The following is an 18,342-nucleotide window of genomic DNA, read 5'->3' on the forward strand; positions in this document are numbered from 1 at the left end:
TTTGTGTGTATCTCCCTCCCCCCTTTCATTCCCCTTCCCCTTCCCCCAAACACTTCCATCCCTATTATCTATCCCTCAAGTTGCCTGTCAAGTGTTCCTGCAACTCAAGATGTTCCAGATTAGGAACCATCGGTTAGGGAGAACATGTGGCATTTGTCTTCCTGTGCCTGTGTTAGTTCACTGAGTATTATATGTTCCAAGTCCATCAATTTTCCTAAAAATTTCATTGTATCATTTTTATTACTGCTGAGTAGAATTACATTGTGTATAATTACCTCATCTTCATTATCCAATCATCAAACAACAGCCATCTGTGTTGGTTCAAGTTCTTAGCTATTGTAAATTGAACAATTATAAATATAATTGAGGAAATATATCTGCAGTGAAAAGTAGAGTCTTTAGGGTAGATGCCCAATAAAGGAATAGCTGGTTCAGTTGGTAGTTCTGTTTTCATCTTTTCCATGAGTCTCCATATTGATTTCCAAAGTGGTTGTACAAATTTGCACTACCATTAGCAGTGAATGAGGGTTCCTTGCCAACATTTATTGTTGTTTGATTTTTTTTAATGATTATTATACTAACTGGAGTAAGGTAGAATCTCCTAGTTGTTTTAATTTTCGTTTCTGTGATGGTTAAGGATGTTGAAATTTTTCTTAAGTATTAGCCATTTGTACTTTTTAGTGGATTGTTTGATTTTTTTTTTTTTGCTTAGTTTTTTAGTTCTTTGCAGATTCTACATATTAGACTTCTGTCAGTCATATAGCTGGTGAAGATTTTCTCGCATTCTGTGGGTAGTCAGTTGACTGTGTTTATTTATTTATTTATTTATTTATTTATTTATTTATTTATTTATCTGTACAAAATCTTTTTAGCCTCATGAGATACCACTGATTGAACTATTGTTTAATTTCCTCGACTACAGGAGTATTGTTGAGGAAGTCTTTCCCCACTCCTATATCATGGAAGTTCCCCCTATTCTTTCTTCTGGAAAAATTAATAGTTTCAGGTCTTATGTTGAGGTTTTTAATCCATTTGATGTTGATTTTTGTGCATGGTAAGAGGAGTGGGTCTAGTTTCCTTTTTCTACATGTGGTTAGCCAATTTAGCCAACACCATTTGTTGAAGATGCTGTCTTTTCTCCAGTGTATGTTGTTGGCTCCTTTGTCAAAGATCAAGTAGCTCTACTTGCTTAAACTATGGGCTGAGTCTTCAATTCTGTTCCATTGATCTATATGTCTGTTTGTATGCCAGTACCATGCTGTTTTTCTTACTATGACTTTGTGGTAATCAGGTATGGGGATACCTCCAGAGGTTTATTTTGCTCTGAATATTATTGGATATCTGAAGCCTTCTTTCATTCCATATAAATTTTGAGATTATTTTTTGTATCTCTGTTAAGAATGGTGCTGATATTTGTTTTTGTATTGTATTGAATCTGTATATTGCTTTTGGTAGGATTGTCATTTTCACAATATTAATTCTACCTATCCAGGAACATGAAAAGTCTTTCCATTGTCTGATATCCTTTTCAGTTTCTATCTTGAGTGTTTTATGTTTTCAGCTTATAGGTCTTCTACTTCCTCAGTTAGTGTTATTGCAAGGTATTTGGGGTTTTGTTGTTATTGAAAATTGGATAGCTTCACTGATTTCTTTCTCTTTATAATTATCTTATGTAGGAAGGCTACTGTTTTTTTGTTGATCTTGTATCCTGCCACTTTGATTAAGGAATTTATTATCTTTAGAAGGTTTATGGTGGAATCTTTTGGGTCACTCGTGTGTAGGATCATGTCATCTGAAAATAGGTCTAGTTTGACTTCTTTCTTTCCTTTTTTTTTTTTTTTTTTTTTAAATTTAATTTATTAGTTTTCTTTTCAGTAAATACAGGCAGTTTGGTACCATTATTTAGGCTCATCTGTGATCAACCCCCTCCCATTAGACCCTCCTTATTATTGAAAATGGGTCGTGCATTGTGGAGTTAGCACCCAGTTATTAGTATGATAAATGTCTCTGAAAATCATGACCCAACATGTAACTCTGACATTCTTTCCGCCCCCTCTTCCGCAAGATTTCCCTGAGCCATGTTGGGTTCATTTTTGGTCTGCTTCAGTGCTGAGGTGTTGGGGGCCTCTGAGGCTCTGGCTCTCTGATTTGGTAGGAGTTGATTTTTCTCTGCGTTGATCTCCTTCCCCTTTGTGCTGGTATCCAGTTCACAGGAAAACATCACCCTTGCTTATTTCGCCAGTTGTCCTTAGTTTCAGTTGGGCCCCTTCTGAGGTATGTTGGGGCAGCTCTCTTCTTAGGATCTGCATCTATCTGGAAAAGAGAAGCAGATTCTCCAACGGAGAGTGAGTTAGCACCCAGAAAATTGAGATAACACTTACTTTTTTGATAGACAGTTTGATAGGTGTAGGCCCTCTTATACCCCGTGATTGATGGTAGCTTGATATTGTAGAGTGGGCTTGTGTTTGGGTATTGTTCTGACTTGTTTCCCAGCTCCAGCTAAGGGTCTAGTACCACTTAGTGGATCAGTTAGCCAAATCAAGAGCAATTGATTCCTCACCATGGCTGTGTACCACTATTGCACTTGTATGGGTATCACATCCGGTTAATTGTTGCTACTTAGGTTAAACAATGTGTTGCTTGGACAGATCTTGGTCACTTCCCCCAGTCGCCTATGTAGCGCCTTCTGGCACTAGACACGCTGACTGTCTGGGGACTGACTCTCTCCTGGCTTCCAGCCATGTCATTCCATTTTACGTGTCAGCTGCGTATGAAAGCTGACTATAGAAATACCAACAGACCCAGTTATACCATTACTGGGCATGTACCCTAAAACCTTCAAACCAAAAGCCAGAGAGATTTGCTCAACCATGTTTGTAGCAGCTCAATTTGTAATAGCTAAAAGCTGGAATCAACCCAGATGTCCATCATTAGAAGAATGGATAACAAAGATGTGGTATATCTACACAATGGAATTCTATACAGCAGTAAGAAAAAATGACATAAAGAAATTTGAGGAAAAATGGTTGAACCTGGAACAGATCATTCTCAGCGAACTTACCCAATCACAGAAAAAAAATCGACACATAGTCTCACTCATCTGCAACACCTAACCTGAATTTGCCCAAGATGCCTTACATACCCAGCAAGTACCTCATGGACTAGACAATAAGATGGATGGGAGGGCGGGGAGGGAATCAAAGGGTGGAAAACAGTAATCCGGACCCAAACGGCAATGGTACCATAAAATTCTACTTCCTAAAAGACAGACCAAATGACTGAACCTTCACTAGTCCCTTACAGGAAACACCTGAACCACAAGACACTGGAGAGGGTAGGATCAAGACTGACCTAAATCTCCTACATCTTCCCTCCCTCCCTCTCCCCCTCTCCCCTCTATCTCTCTTCTCTCTAACTCTTGTATATTAGTTATCTTTTTCCTCAATTTCTTAGTGGACACTGACCTGTAACTCCCACTTCCAGCTTGGGCCTACAAGCCACAATGAGCTTTTGATCAAAGAAACCTACAAGGTTTCCCAAAACAATGACAGACTTCTGTCAGAGTAATTGATGACCCACCAAAGGCCAGTGGTAAGACCCTATTGCTTTCTTTCCTTTTTATATCATTCTACTACCTTATCGCTTGAGTTAGGACTTCTAGTACTGTGTTGAGGAGCAGTAGTGAGAGTGGGCACCCCTGTCTTATTCCTGATCTTAATGGGAAATCCTTGAGTCTTTCCCCATTAAGTAGGATTTGGGTTTTAGGGATTCTGTATATAGCCTTAATGTGTTGAGATTGTTGATATATCAACCCTCCATGCCTAGTCTCTCTAGTGTTTTGGTCATGAAATGATGCCATATTTTGTTGAAGGCCTTCCCTGCATCTATTTAAATGCCTATGTGTTCTTGTGTTTAAGCTTATTAATGTGGTGTATTACATTAATCAATTTTCATATGTTGACCCATCCCTGCATCTCTGAAATGAAGCATTGATTGAGGTGGATAATGCTTTTGATGTGTTGTTGAATTCGGTTTACAAGGAATTTTTTTCATGATTTTTTGCATACAAGTTCATCAGGTATATAGGTCAATGGTTTTCTTTTCTTCTTGTATCTCTGTCTGTTTTACAATATTAGTGTAATGCAAAATTCAGAGAAGAAGTCAGGGAGCATGCTCTGTTCTACAAAGATGTGAAATAGCTTGAAAAAAAGTGGTTTCAGCTCTTCAATGAAGATTTAGTAGAACTGGGCCAAGAATCTTTCAAGTCCTGGACTTTTCCCTTTGGGGAAGTTTTTTTGTTTTGTTTTGTTTCGTTTTTGTTTTTAATGGATGTAACAGATTTGTTTAGAAGATTTAGCTGCTCTGGACTAAATTGTGGTAGGTGGTCTAGGTAGGTGTCTAGGAATTTCTTCCAAGTAATCCAATTTGTGGAGTAGAGGTTTTGAAAATATGCCATAATGATTCTTCCAATTTCTTTGATGTCTGTTGTGATATTCCCCTTTTCATTACTAATTTTGTTAATGTGAAGCTTATCTCTTTTTACAAAAATATTTTATTTTTATTTACATACTCATTTGAGAGAAAGAGAATGGGTATTCCAGGACCTCCAGCCACTGCAAATGAACTCCAGACGCATACACAACCTTGTGCCTCTGGCTTATGTGAATCCTGGGAAATCAAACCTGAGTCCTTTGACTTTACTGGCAAGTGCCTTAACTGCTAACCCATCTCTCCAGCTCTTAGCTCTTTTTTTTGTTTGATCAAATTGGTCTGTATATATCAATCTAGTTTATTGTTTTTCAAAGAACCAGCTCTTCATCCCATCAATTTTCTTAATTGTTTTGTATTTTCCAATTCATTAATTTCTGCTCTAATCTTAACTACTTTCCATCTGGAACTCTTAGAATTGGATTATTTTTCCAGTACCTTTAGGTAGATGATTAGGTTATTAATTTGAGATCTCTCCATCTTTGTTATGAAGGCATTTAGTGCTATAAATTTTCTCCATAGGACTGCCTACATTGTGTCCCATATGCTTTGGTATGTTGTGTTTTCATTATCATAATGTTCAAGAAACTTTACAATTTCGTTTTTCATTTCATCAGCAATCCATTCATTGTTTAATAGCATGTTGTTCAGTATCCAAGAGCTGGTATAATTTCTGTTGTTTTTCTCTTGTTCTTAGTTTCTACCTTTAAGCATTATGGTCCAATATAATACAGGAAGATATACAAATTTCCTGAATTTATAGAGGCATGCTTTATTCCATAATATATTATCTATTTTGGACAAGGCTCTATGGGCTGCTGAGAAGAATGTGCATTCTGTAGAATTGGGGTGGAATGTTCTGTAGATGTCTGCTCAATCTAATTGATCTATGGGTGTTGTTAAGATTTATTATTTCCCTGTTAATTTTCTGCTTGAATGATTTGTCAAATGATGATAGTGTGGTATGGAAGTTCCCTACTATGATGGTATTGGGATTTATTTCTGACTTGCCAAGTAGTGTTTTCTTTATAAAATATGGTGCATCTCTGTTTGATGCATATAGATTTATGATAGTGATGCCCTCTTGTTGGATTGTTCCCTAGATTAGTAAAAAGTTGCTTTCTTTTTTCCTTTTTAATTACTTTTGGTTTGAAACCTATTCTGTCACATATTAGTACAGCCACACTCACTTGTATCTTATTTCCACATACTTAGAAAAATAATTTTCCATTATTTCATTCTGAGCAGGCATTGACCTTTAATGGTGACTTATATTTCTTGAAGGCAGCATATGTAAAGGTCAATTTTTATAATTCACCATGTTAACTTGCACCTTTTTTAAAAATTAATTTTATTTATTTGAGAATAACAGACAGAAAGAGGCAGAGAGAGAGAGAGAATGGGTGTGCCAGGACCTCTAGCCACTGCAAACGAATTCCAGATGTGTGTGCCCCCTTGTGCATCTGGCTAACATGGGTCCTGAGGAATTGAGCTTCAAACCAGGGTCCTTAGGCTTCACAGGCAAGCACTTAACCATTAAGCCATCTTTCCAGCCCAACTTGCACCTTTTTATGGATGAGTTAAATCCACAACTATTTAAAGTATAAATGTGAGGTTTAATTTAATCCCTGTCATGATAGGGCTTATGGGGTTTAGTGCTCTGTACATTTTCATGTCTACTCTAATTTTGGTTATCATGTTAGTAATCTGGTAGGCTCTTGAGGTTAGTTGTTAAGCTGTCTGGGAGGAAAATTTCCTGAAGTATTCTCCATGGATTTGGCTTTGTGTTCATATAACCATAGAGTTGTCTTTTGCATAGAACGTTTTCCTTTCTCCATCTATTATGAGGGATACTTTCACTGGGTACAGTAGTTTGAGTTGGAGGCCATAGATTTTTTTAAAATTAGTTATGTTCATAGTGTGTATACAGCCATGTTGGTACCATCTTTAGCCTCCTCCCTGTCCTCCCCCCTCTGAAGGGACTCTCCTTGTTGGGGAATGTGGGTTGTGCATTGTGGGGGTAGCCATCAGTTATGGGGAAGAGACAATGTCTCTGTGCATAATGTCCCAACGTGTGGCTCTAATAATCTTTCCACCCCCTCTTCTGTGAATTTTCCAAAACCATCTTGGGTTCATGTTAGGTCTACTTCAGTGATGAGGTCTTGGGAGCCTCTGTGTCTCTGGATATATGGTTTGGCAGGAGTTGAGTGTTCTCTGTGTCTTTCTACTTCACTCTTGTGCTGATACCAGGTTCACTATGAAACCAGCACTCTTGTTCATTTCCTCAATTATTCCAGGGTTCCAGCTGGGCCCTGGTGAGGTGTGAAGGGCTGATTCCCTCCTCATGTTCTGCATTCATCTGAAAAAGATAAGCAAATTCTTCAACAGAAAGTGAAGTCAGCACCAGGCAAATGGGATAATAATTAATGTTTTAGATAGAATTTAATAGGTGTAGGCCCTCTTGTAGCCCAAGATTTGTGGGAGCTTCATAATGGAGAGCAGCCTCATTTTTGGATATGGTTCTGACTTGTTTCCTAGGTCTAGCTATGAGTTCCATTCCACTGAGCAGACCACTTAGCCAAATCAAGAGCAGTTGGTTACCCACCATGGAGGTGTGCCACTGTTGCCCTTGTGTGAGCATCATGTCAGGTTGTTTGCTGCTGAGTAGCTTAGATCACGAGCTGCTTGGACAAATGTTGGTTATTTTCCTCTAGTCTCTCATGTAGCACCTTCTGAAACTAGATGAGCTAACTGTCTGGGTATTGACTCTCTCCCAGACTCCAGCCATGTCACTTCATGTTCTATACCAACAGCATATGATGTCTTTGGAAGTAGGGTCTTGCCATTAACCTTTGGTGGGTCATCAAGTACTCTGACAGAAATCTGTCTTCTTTTGGGAAATATTGTAAGTCTCTCTGATCAGAAGTTCACTGTTGATGTTAACCTCATTCTGGTACTAGGAGTTACAGGCCAGTGCCAAGAGAAAAGAAGGAGGAAAAGTATAGATAATATAAAAGAGAAAGAGAGAAACATGATAAGATTAAGGTTTCTCTTCATCATAACCACTCCAGGGCCCTGTGATTCAGGTGTTCCCTCTAAGGGCCCAGTGAAGGGTCAGCCATTTAATCTGTCTTTTAGGATATAGAATCTTAGGATACCATTGCCATTTGGGTCCCAGTTCAATTCCCCAGGACCCACATTAGCCAGATGCACAAGAGGGTGTACACGTCTGGAGTTCATTTGCAGTGGCTGAAGGCCCTGGCATGCCCATTCTTTCTCTCTCTCTCTCTTTTCCTCTGTCATTCTCAAATAAAAAATAAAACAAAACAAAACAAAACAAAGAAGACTTATAACACACCCTCTAAGGCTGAAGAAACATTGTTGACAGGAGGGCAGAAAGAATGCAAGAGTCATAGGGTAGGAAGATGTACTCTAAGGCATTGTGACTGCCCAGTAAATTGACAGATTGTTATGAATCCAACATTATTACTGATAATCCTCCTGAGGTAAGGCCTTCAGTAGAATGGGAGCAGAGGAGAGGGGACATAAGAGCATAATCTGATGGGAATATGACCAATTTGCAATATATTAGAGTTCTCAATGTAAAAAAATAAATTATAGAAGTCACAAATAAATAAATAACCTATTGATATACCTGCACGCCTTAAAAATAACAAAACAAACCAAAAAATCAGTAGATGGAAAGAAATAACGAAGATCAAGTCAAATATTAATGAAGTAGAAATAAGAAAAATAATATAAAAAAACAAATGAAACAAAAAGTTGGTTCTTTGAAAGAATAAACAAAGCTGATAAACCCTTAGTGAATCTAAACAAAAGAAAGAGAGAAGACTAAAATTAAATAAAATTAGAAGTGAAAAGGGCACCATTACAACAGATACAAGGTATGAGAAGTTCAGAAAATCAACAAGGCATAGCTTGAAAACATATTCCACTAACTGGTAAAATCTAAAAGAAATGGATTAATTTCTAGATATATATGACTTACAAAATTAAACCAAGATGGACCCAGGTTTGATTCTTCAGATCCCACATAAGCCAGATACACATGATGGTACATGAATCTGGAGTTTCTGTGGAGTGGTTAGAGGCCCTAGCATCATGTCCATTCTCTCTCTCTCTCTTTCTTTCTCTCTCTCTCTCTCTTGCTCTTTCCCCCTTCTCTCTCTCCATCTCTCTGTCTCAATCTCCCTTACTCTGTCTCTAATTAATTAATTAATTTAAAAATCTCCCACCCAATTAACAAAGGTGAGGCCAAGATGGACTTGCAAGTGAATTTTTTCAGCAAAGAAGCATGAAAACCAATACTTCTGGAACTGTGTGATAGAATAGAAAAGGAAAGAACACTACCAAATTTCTTTCATGAAACTGGAATTACCCTGATACCAAAATCAGGTAAAAACACAATAGAAAAATAGAGACCAAATTCCCTCATGAGCATTGATTTACAAATATTCAATGAAACACTTGCAAACAGAATACAAAAACATCAAAAATATAATTCACGATGGTCTATCAGGTTTTATTCCAGAGATGAAGGTATGGTTCAACATATGCAAATCAATGAATGTAATGTACCATGTAAATTGGCTCAAGAACAAAAATCACAGGATGATCCTAATAAATGTAGCAAAGGCATTTGACAAATTCAACACCCATTCATGATATATATCTTGAGTAAACAAGAAATAGAAGGAATATATCTCAACATGATAAAAGCTATATATACAAACATATAGCTAACACTATACTAAATGGAGGAGGGGAAATGTGAAGTATTTCCACCAAAATCTGCAGCAACACAAGGTTGTCCATTTTCTCAACTTTTATTCAATATAGTTATAGAAGTCTTATCTCAAAAGAAACAAATGAAAGTGATAAAGAGGAAAGGAAGAAGTCAAATTAATGAATGAGTTTTTGACATTTCAGAAGAAACTTTGAAAAAGTTTGACAAGTTTGCATTTGACAAGACCAAGGTCAAGAATGTCCTCCTTAAGGAGGTTGGAGTGGAAATGGGAAGACATGGAAGTAGAAGCCACTTGAATAAGGAGCAGAAATGAACAACAAAACCCTTTATGGTGAGAGGAAGTATAATAGGAAGATAGGAAGAAAAGAGAGTATTGACATCAGGAGGAAGTGAGAGGTCAGTATGGGGTAAGCCATATTATAGTTCACGTTTACCATGCCTTCTAGATCTTACTTACAATGAAAACTAGTTAATAGTGATGTGGTGGGATGAATCTTAGCAAGCATGAAAGAGAATATGCTACAGAATTACAATAAGGCAAGCTTCAGGACAGCCACTTGCTTCAATAATTCTAGATAAATACTCAGTTTCTATAAATCTTTTACTTTTAGGTCTTACCTATAATATAAAGATAATACTCACTTTTAAGAGTTTCTTTGAGGATTAAATTATATAATATGTAAATATGATACCAATAGTAGCTTTGACATAGCATCACTTTATGTTGCTATGAGTAAGCATATGTAATATGGAGAATATTGGAAGTGTAATAAAAGATGGAGCTATGGTAATGATTTTAGTGCTAGGAACGAGGTAGACCTTTAATATAATTTTGCTTCCTATCACTCCCATCCCCCTCATTTATGTTATTTGCAATAAAGACAACGTCAAAATCCTTTGAGGATCTAAAGTATCTTACATCTGTATTCTCCTACTCTGACTGTTCACTCTCCCCAACACATACACACATACACACACACACACACACACACACACCATACTAATCACAAACTGCCTCTGAACATACAGGACACTTAGGTGTGTATATTTGTACACATAAGTACAAATGCTTTTAATCAATTTCACTAAGACCTGGGATGGAAGTGAATTCTCAATTCTCAAGCCTCTGGCTTCTGAGTGCTGGGATTACAGGCATGACTACCATGCTCAGTTATAGTTCATACAAACACTTACATATACATGACCAACACGCATATTTTTCCAAGGAATTACATTCATTTTCTAAGACCTATGAAAATTTTTATGCTCAAAGTTAAACAAAGGTACAATTAATAAAAGGCATTGTGTTAGGCTCTACAGTAGAGAGGCAAAATATAATATGTGGTATCATTTTCCTCATGACAGTAGTAATTTGAGAATACAATCTTGTAGGAATAATATGAAACAGGAGGATAAAAATGACCTATTTTAAGAACTACAGTTTTCTCGGGCACTGAGAATGGATGTTGCTGAAGGATATAGTACTGGACTTTACATTGACAAGAATTCTACAGAATCTTCCTGTGACATGTTGTTCCAAACAGAAAGACTGTTTCAGTTTTGTATAATTATTAGGTAACAGGGGAGGAGATCCATAGTCACTATGCTACCACCTGGGAGACAGAGCCCATGAAGCAAGACCCTAGGTGGCAAGGTAATTTATTCTTTCCATTATTGGGATCATAGGGAGGATCTATAAAGGCTCAGCCCCACTGGAAGAGTCTCCCCAAGTCCATTGTCCTCCCATCTTGATTCATGACAACAACTAGACATCACATTCTAGGTCCTCCTTTATACCTGAAGAGCCTGGCTCACCACAGACTTCTCTCCTCACATTGAAGGTAAGAGAAGGCCATTTTCTACCTGTTGGATTCAAAATTTTCCTGATTTTCAGCCTTCTGACACTGTTAGAAAAGTAAGTGATGACCTTACAAAAACAGATTTTGGCGTTCAGAACAAGTTTAGTCCATGAGTCACAGCAATCTAAATTCAGTAGACTGAGATATTAAGAGCTAATCACAAAGAAATGTTTAGAGAATCAAAATGTAAATTTTGATGAGTGTAAGGTTGAATAGAAGCACTGCCCTTATATTGTTTTCATGAAATCCTATGCTATGAAATGGATATTATTTATATAATACCCATAATAGATTCAAGAAAGGAGGGAAGAAAACAATTACACACCTTCATAGGTTTCATACATTAAGGCAGTGTTCTAAATGCCTCATCTTATTTAACCTTATCATAGCTCCATTAAGTAAATATTATTTACATATTTTAAGCATAAGGAAACAGAAACTTGCATGAGATGATCTGCTCAGGGGAATATGATATTAATAGTAGACTGAGAATTCAGCTCTGGTCTGTTGAATGCCAAATCCACTATCTCCCTTTTTAATAGAATAGACAGAGAAAATAGTTCTCATGACCTTCTTGTTACCGGGCTGTACTATCTGGAGGGGTGAGATGAAACATGAGAGTGACGTGGGAGTCTAACTTCATGCCCTGACAACTGGGAGAGATTTCTGAGGATGGTTCTGGAGCATTCTTCTGCCTGTTGCATTATATTCAGTAACTACTTGGAAGAGTAAATTAAGTTGATATAAGCTTTACTTTCTTGGAAACATGAATTTCACAATTTTTTCTGTCTAAAATTTTTTTTCATAGGTGCACAAATGTGTGTTCATGCTTGTGTGTGAACAGGTTCCGCATTCATTTGTGTGCATGGATGTATGGGCATGCATGTGGAGGCCAGAGGACAACCTCAGATGTGACTGCTCAGGAATCAATCACTTTTCTGAGATATAGTCTGTCTCTCACTGGCCTGAAACTTCCTAACAAGGCTAGTGTAGATGGCCAGTGAGACTCAGGATTCCACCTGTCTCTGCCTTCCTAGTGCTGAAATAAAAGCATGGGCCATCATGCCCAGATTTTTTTTTTAACATAGACTTTGGAGATTGAATTCGGGTCCTAATACTTTCATAGCAAATACTTTACACTGAGCTATCTCCAAAGACCTAATGTTTTTAACACATGTCATGTACTAAATAGTAAACTGGCAAGGAGCTCATGCTCCTACAAATAATCTCTCACTCAGGATCCTGAAAGCAACCATAATGAAACTCTTAAGATCATGAAACAATAAACATGAAAATAGAAAGGAGACTACTTGTAAAAATAATGGGGAGAAATGTAAAAGGAACAAGAGAGAGCAATGAGAGTAAATATGATTTTAAAAATGTCTTATATACTTGTATGACAATATCAAACTAATACCCATTATGAGATATAGTTTAAAACTGGGAAAGAATGCCTGTGAGTACATGGAAAGTGATCTATATTTTCGCATACAAATTGCTACATTACTTAGGACAGAGTGACTACATAGAAGCCTGACAATGGAAGGTTTCAGCTGAGCACAGCAAAGAGATTCTAGGGAATCATGTCTGCCAACAATGAAGTGACAAAGCCAGGAAGATTTGGATTCACTGGGCATTCAAGCTTTCTTGAAGTCCAAATATTGTATTCAAAATTCAAGGATCTACAGGAGGACTGAGGTAATTAATTTTTTTAATTAAGGAGAAATTTTGTATGGATACAGAATATGTTGGTACCATCATTTCTTTCCTCTTTGCCCCCACTCCTCTGAGGGCCCTTCTTAGTGGTATTGTTAGTATTCACCAAGAAGTTATGGGTTACGAGTTGTGAGATCAGCACAGTCATCGTGGGGAGGGGAGAAATACCTCTGGACATTCCCAGACACCATGTGGCTCTTACATTCTTTCTGCCCACTCTTCTGCAAAATTCCCTGAGCCTTGGTGGGTGTACTTTAAGCCTACATTACATTGATGAGCTAAGTAATTTTGAGGTCCCTTTCAGTACTAAGAACTCGTAACTTCAATTACTCCCATATAAATATTTTATTTTTGTCATGGAGGGGACCATTTAGATGAAATGAATTTGATGGATTTCAATAAAATTCTCAGAAGTCATCATTTTGCTAAGCATAAAACAACCATAAGATCTAATTGTATCACTTCTGGAATATACCGAAAACTCTACATTGTGCCACAGAAATATTTGCATACCCATATTTATTACTGCTCTTTACACAAAAGAAAGGAAATAGAGCCTGCATAGATGTCAATTAGCAAATGAATATATAATGAAAATGTGGCATATATGCACAATGGAATTTTATTCAGCTGTAAATGAAATTTGTAGGAAAATAGGGTAACTGGGAAATACCATATTATATGAAGTAACAGGCTCACAGGAAAAAAACACTACATCTCTCTCACATGTGGGTCTTAGCTTCTAATTGTGACTAGATAGATAGATAGAAAATAAAGATCAGTAAACTAGAAAATATCCTTGTACTTGAAATGCAGGGGAGTACCTTTAAGCAAAAAGAGTAATAGCATAGAAGGTATTAAAGTGGAAGAGGGAATACTTGGGATGGAATGATACAGTGGGAAAGGAGGGTAGGGAAGTTGAGCAAAGGAGAAGGGGTGGTAAGAATCAACCAAAATCAAATATATGTGGAAATGTCTTCAGGAAGCCTGTTATTTTGTAAGTTACTTTGAAAAGTGGAATGTTTCAAAAAGAACCCATTGCTTTGACATGGACTTTAAAGCCCCCTGTCACCATACAGATAGGCTGGCTACAGGCACTGACATGCTATCATCTCAAGAAATAGTATATTCTCCACAGTACAGCCCAAATGCTACATGAAAGTTGTTTTTCATGAAGGTTCCTAAGCAAGTAATTTTATTATAAAATAATCAAAAAGTGAAAATATAAAATGCCATATTTTTTGAAGTATACCTATCGAATGTGTAATTGTTTTCTGTATAGTTTTATAATGTTTGGCTTTGTGACATAGTAAGATAGAAATATAAAAAGTCAGGGGATTGTCCTTTAACTTACATAATTGTCATGTGTTTTATTAATTGTTATTATTCTGAACTAGCCATTGTAGTGGATGTCTTACATTAGTATTCCAACTAAATTAACAATAACGCTTTGAAATAAGTATAACAATGATTATATGCATTTTTTAAAGTAAACAAAGTGAACCTCGGAGAAATGACGTGTTGCCTAGTGTAGCAGACCCATCAGATAAAATGGTATAAACCATATCACTTACTGACAAAGTTTCATACTCATATAATAACCTTCCTCCCCATTTCATTGTAAAATACAGTGTTCTAAGTTTCATTACAGACAATGCAAAGTGTTACTGATATTCACAAAAGAAAAGATAGTCAATGGAATAGGTGAAGTTCTAAAATGTAAGGAAAACACAAAAAAGCTGAGAAGACAGCCTAGTGGATTAAGCATTTGCCATAAAAGTATGAGGGAGGAGTAGAGTTTGAATCCTCAGCACCCTCATAAATGCCAGGTGTATATGGCAGCCATATTATAATCCCAGCTATTAGGCAGATGGAAAAAGAGGATCCTTGGGGACAAGAATGCTTTGGGTTCAAGTGAGGAAACCTGCCTCAGTAAATAAAGTAGAAATCCACTGAAGAAGACATCTGATGTCAACCTCTAGGCTTCACCTACACATGTACACACAAGTGATATACATACACATGTACATGCACACCTCACATATGTGCCCACAGAGAAAAACACTAGAGACTAATTCTATGTCCTACATGTTCTAACATTTATGAAAATTTCTAATCATATTTGTCTCTAAGCTTATGTTATTAAAATCAATTTGCATGGTGATGTCACTATAAAGAGGGGTTTGGAGAAATAGATTTCAAAGATCATATTGACTAATCGGCACTATTAAAATTTGGCAGGTTGGAGTAAGGTAACATGTTATATTTTTCCTGCTTTCTTAAATACAAGTTGGTTTAGAAAAATAAGTGAAATGAATATTACTTATGAGTAATATCTTTTCAATAATAGTTGCAGTTTCTACTTTGTTTTCTCTTGCTTTTTGTGAAGCTTACGTGGTTCCCCCAGATTTCAAATTTTCTCTGAACAAGTGAAAAGAAATATAGAAGGAGAATCTGGATTGGACTTGAACAGACATGCCCATACTCATAGATAGTGTTCTTGGGTTTCCAGTAGCTTTTAATCATGTTATTTCATATGTTAGGATGAAGCCTAAGATAGACCATCATTTTCTTCGATTCCTTTACCTTCCTGATTGAATAAAAGTACAGAAATCAAGAGCAGTAGTGGGACTACGCTTCCCGCTGCTCACGCCTGACACTGTCGAGCTGAGTCTTATGGCATGCTTTTCCCCACAGGCATTTCTCCCATCTTCCTTCTTTCCTTCCTTTCTATTTTTTTTGTCTTCCTTCCTCATTTTCTTGTACCTCATGAACTTTGAGTGTTATATCAATGTATTTAATAATTTAGGAGTGAAAAATATAAATGATCCAAACCTACAAATGATAAATATCTGATAAAAATACATGAATAAATATCTTCCCTACCTTACCAGGAAGACTTCCTGCCCCAAAAATTCCTTGGTACTTGTTGTAAGTTTGTTGAATTCAATTTTGACCTCATTCCTGAAAATGTTTCCTGACTTTACTCACTTTCTCTGCTTGTTTTACTTGATAGTATTTCATTGCCCAATTGCTAACAGCTAGGAATTAATATGTGAGTATTTATGTGGAAAAGTTTATAAATGTGGACAAAAATGGAATGACTCCATTTATTCTTGTATTGAATCCATGATTACAAAATCAGATTCAGTCCATCATGTAGATATAGCAAGAGTCTGATAGCTGCTTCTGTTCTACTCAGAAGAGAACAGCTGTCAGCTCAATGAGTTGGGGAAACCAGTCAGTGTTGGTGGAGTTCACGTTCCTGGCCTATCCCTCCTGCCCAAAGCTGCGTGTGGTGTGCTTCCTGGGAGTCACCCTGGCTTATGCACTGATCATCACTGGCAATGTCCTTATCATGGTGTCCATCCAGATAGAAGCTCGCCTACACATACCCATGTACTATTTCCTGGGCAGCCTCTCAGGGATAGAAGTTTGCTACACTGCTGTGGTGGTGCCCCACATCCTGACCAACACCCTGCAGTCAGAGAAGACCATCACCCTCCTGGCCTGTGCTACTCAGATGGCTTTCTTCATTGGACTTGGCAGTGCCGATTGTTTCCTCCTGGCTGCTATGGCTTATGACCGATATGTTGCTATCTGTCACCCCTTGCAGTACCCTCTGATCATGACTATGACTCTTTGTATACGCCTGGTTGTGGCATCTGTGGTCATTGGTTTGTTCCTGTCCTTTCAACTGGTGGCCTTCATCTTCTCTCTGCCATTCTGCCAGTCTCGGGGTATCAAGCACTTCTTTTGTGATGTTCCACCAGTCATGAGTCTTGTGTGTGCCAGCAGCCACATCCATGAGCTCTCAGTGCTGGTGGCAGCCACACTAGCCATCGCTGTGCCTTTCTGCCTCATTGCAGCCTCCTATGCCTTGATAGTCTTTGCACTGCTGAAGGTGCACTCAGCAGCCGGCCGCCGCAGGGCCTTCAGCACCTGCTCCTCCCACCTCACCGTGGTACTGCTGCAGTACGGCTGCTGCGCTTTCATGTACCTGCGCCCTGTCTCCAGCTACCAACCCAAGCCAGATCAGTTCATCTCACTGGTGTACACACTGGGGACACCACTGCTCAACCCCCTCATCTACACACTGAGGAACGGTGAGATGAAAGGGGCCATAGGGAAAACTCTTACCAGGAATTGCCTCTCCTCCAAGAGCTAGAAGTGGAAAGGACCAATCAAACTGGGTTTGGACCTAGCTAAAGAAAATTCCTATTCAACTAAAATTTCTCTCAACAGGTGCTAAATGTTTAAAGAATAAACAACATAGAAGACTAGAGGTTGCCTCAATGTGACCTTATGAAGGATAGAGTCAAAATAGCAAAAATAAGTGGGGATTATATATACTCAAAGCAAGCATTAGATGAGGGGTACAGAAATTTGAAATTGAGAGATTTCCAATGCCCCCATCCCCTTTCCTCCCCACAGTCCAAAGGAACAAGTGATCTGACTGAAGTACTATAGAATAGACCAGGTTGCAAGTGGTCAGAACCTAGCAGGAGCTGACCTCACCCCACAGGAATTCTCCAGCAGAGACAGCTAAGCCACCCATAGACACAACTACAAAGAAATGGTGAGGAACTCTTGAAATTGGGAAACTCACTGCACACACACACACACACACACACACACACACACCAACAGTATAGCATGAAGCAAGAGATCCCTTGCAACCAGAGGAAGTACCCAGGAAGAACAAGGGATGTTTTGCTGCATAGGATTAAAGATAACACACCAGTAGGCACACAAAATGTGGGGATAGCAGAAATGTGTTAAGGTGGTCTGAAGCTGAGAGATCATCAGCACTCCCTACTCCAGTTCACAGCATAAAGACGCACAGAAAGTTGTGACAGAACTTAATGCAGTGTCCTGATGAATAGAACTAAGGTAAACACCATGGGTGGGCTGTCTTCTGATGAGAAAGAAGCATTGACTAAAAACATAAAACCTATTTCAGATTACTACTCATTTGTGTTTATATTTTTTAAATTTTTATAGACATATTTTGTGATGGTTGATCTCTGGTAAATTGATAAGATTTAGAATCACCATGCAAACAAATCTCTATGTAGGTCTATGAGGAATTTTCTAGATTAGGTTAATTGAGGTTGAAACACCGTCCCATGGGCTGGGGTCCTGGACTGAATAAAAAGGAGAAAGTAGGCTTAATGGAAGCATTTGTAACCCTCTGCTTCCTTGCTGTAAACTGAATATGACCAAATACTTTAAGCTCCTACCACCATGCCTTCCTCATCATGACAGACTATAATGTGTGAGCTAAAATAAACTTTTCCTTCCTTACACTGCTTCTTGTCAGATATTTTGTCACAAAAATGAGAAAGTAAGTTATATATATATGTCTTGTTGAATTTTTCAATTCTTCAGTTATATTATTTGTATTTTTATTTTTTCTTTTAGCATGTACACTTTGGTATTTTAAGTATCAAGTTAATTGCTGTAACTTGTATCATATTCAACAAAGCTTCTGTGTCAATTATTCTTTTC

General features: G+C 37.7%; 1 protein-coding gene across 1 annotated transcript; it reads left to right on the top strand.

The window, feature by feature from the left end:
- Positions 1–16,054: 16,054 nt before the first annotated feature.
- LOC101599109 (olfactory receptor 10W1) lies at positions 16,055–16,999 on the top strand. Its single transcript, XM_004667597.2, has one exon. It carries the CDS (start codon positions 16,055–16,057, stop codon positions 16,997–16,999), a length of 945 nt encoding a protein of 314 aa, XP_004667654.1.
- Positions 17,000–18,342: the final 1,343 nt, after the last annotated feature.

Source organism: Jaculus jaculus, chromosome 1 (genome assembly GCF_020740685.1).
Source record: "Jaculus jaculus isolate mJacJac1 chromosome 1, mJacJac1.mat.Y.cur, whole genome shotgun sequence".
Taxonomy (NCBI): Eukaryota; Metazoa; Chordata; class Mammalia; order Rodentia; family Dipodidae; genus Jaculus; species Jaculus jaculus.

Excerpts from the sequence above, each read along its gene's own strand:
- LOC101599109 (XM_004667597.2), top strand. The coding sequence starts at position 16,055 with ATGAGTTGGGGAAACCAGTCAGTGTTGGTGGAGTTCACGTTCCTGGCC.